The sequence below is a fragment of the Protobothrops mucrosquamatus genome, unplaced genomic scaffold (assembly GCF_001527695.2).
Source record: "Protobothrops mucrosquamatus isolate PMUCROS unplaced genomic scaffold, P.Mucros_1.0 scaffold499, whole genome shotgun sequence".
NCBI classification, from domain to species: domain Eukaryota; kingdom Metazoa; phylum Chordata; class Lepidosauria; order Squamata; family Viperidae; genus Protobothrops; species Protobothrops mucrosquamatus.
In genome coordinates, this window is record NW_015386815.1 from 368,444 (window position 1) to 370,531 (window position 2,088).

A 2,088-nucleotide genomic window follows, 5' to 3' on the forward strand; every position below is an offset into this window, starting at 1 on the left:
TAAACACATATTAGATGCTGAAATCTTGCCTGCAGAGATGTACTTTTCATTCTGAATTTGAACTAGACATGTATACTCTCATTTAAAGACAGTTAAAAAAAAACAAGTGGGCACATTTCAGCTTTAAATGTCTTAGAACGAGATAGTCTATCAGTCAATGAGGCTCAAGTGTTTTATCTACCTGATGATAAGCTTCAATGTGCCTACATATCTGCAACTTAATTTGCACTGTACTTTGTATGTTTGCCTGTGACAGAGAAGAACTATTCCTTGCCTCCTTATAGGAAGAAGATAAATTGATTGCAGGGTGTATACATATTGCTACTGCTTGTCAGCATTGGATATTGAAATCCACCCTAGGCAGAATAATAAGGGGACAGTAATTTCATCCCTCTTCTTCATATGTGAATACACCATGTGCAACAATATTTCAAGCCAATAGCTATAGCTAGCTAAGGGAAGGTCAGCTATTTTTGACTGCTCACGCCAGCTAAGGAAAATACTGTAAAGATGTTTCAGGGAGTGTCCAAAAATAGAAGTCTATCTTCATTTGCTAGGGGTTGCAGTTTAATTGAACACAAATCCAAGCCATAGCATAAGCAACACAATTCTTAACTAAATTTATCTAAGGAGGACATTTATCCCCCACTACCCTGAAATATATATTTTAGACCTATCAGTTATTTTTGAAGAACAAATCAGCAATGAAGTTGAGTGTTGGAATATTTTTTGGAGGCTTCTTTGGAGCTCTTGGGATTTTGTTTTTTCTGGTTGCTTTTGGAACAGACTATTGGCTTCTGGCTACAGAAGTTGGGAAGTGTTCTGAAGATGTGAATCGCACTAGGGTTAGTATACTTTTTATTTCTAGGAATAATCTCTTGCAGTGGTATCAGGGATATGTCTGTTTTGTTCTTGTTTAGAAAGACCATTGAATGCATAAGGGACATTTTGATTTTAATATTAACCTCAGCCAAGAGGTTACTTTCTCTGATTTCTATTTTGGTCAGTTATACCCAGAATTAGCAGGAGTTATTATCAATCCACCATAAAACATAGAACATGAGTTCATACAAATGTATGATGAGTTCTTAATTTCTTTTGTGCAGGAAGAGACAATTATGTTCCACCATGAGGGTTTCTTCTGGAGATGCTGGTTTGATGGGAAGGTTGATGAGACTCCTAGCAGTATGTTAAAGTTTTGGTACAGTAAGTAATCTAGTTTAGACCTACTATGCAGAATGCTTACTTACATTTTAAAATTCGTCTGGTTTAATAAGTTCTATCTGTAGAAGGAAACCTTTTTGTACGGCAAAATGGATGAGCATGAGCAGTTTTATTATCCTCCTCTCTGCTGTGTTTCTTTTGTTTCTTTCAAAATCTGTTCTAGAGGACTTCCCAATCTTCTACATCAGATATGTGGATCTGTTTGTAATGGATATTATTTTGGACGGAGGTTGAAGAAGGCTCACAGTACCCCTTTTCTTTAAGCTGCTTTATATTCACAGTATTCAGTAGAGGTTCACTTCAGCCACAGAATGCAATGGTTTGCAACACTCCAACATAGCAATCCACTAAAAAAACCAGCATGTTTGTTCTAGCAGTATGATCTTGTATGCAAACATAAAAGCCGTAATCTTAGAACACTTCTACACATGCCTGCACAAATGCATTCTGCAAATACTTCTAGCAAGGCTTCACATAGTGATATAAGCAAGACTGAATAGCAACTTCATGTTTGTGCTTGTGCAAGAGTTGCACAATCTCTTGAATGAAATGAAAGAACTTATTTGAATATGTTTTCTGTTTTCTCATGCACTGCTCTAGAGCAAGGTGTTTTGTAAGTAAACAACAGACAGGCAATGCCAGGCAATTCAAAAGCATCCTCCTTTTTCCATGCTACTCTCCCATTCCAAATGGGAGACAGTGAAAGTCCTAAAATGAAATATTAGGACTCTAATAGAACAAAGTTAGATGGAGACTTGTCTACTGAATGATTTTTGGATGATAGAATATTGGAATTACAAAAAAGTTATGCAATGTACTGGTAGTTTAAACATTAGAGAGACTGAAGAACGTGGGAGGAATAAG

At 36.4% G+C, this 2,088-nt stretch overlaps 1 protein-coding gene across 1 annotated transcript in view; it reads left to right on the forward strand.

Moving 5' to 3' along the window:
- Positions 1-552: 552 nt before the first annotated feature.
- The window catches only part of TMEM182 (transmembrane protein 182), a 13,940-nt gene continuing 12,404 nt past the window's right edge, over positions 553-2,088 (forward strand). Inside the window, exons 1-2 of the mRNA XM_015816790.1 lie at positions 553-845; positions 1,107-1,206. Of these exons, the coding sequence (XP_015672276.1) occupies positions 705-845; positions 1,107-1,206 (241 nt within the window). The 5' untranslated portion in view covers positions 553-704. The remainder of the gene's footprint in view (positions 846-1,106; positions 1,207-2,088) is intronic.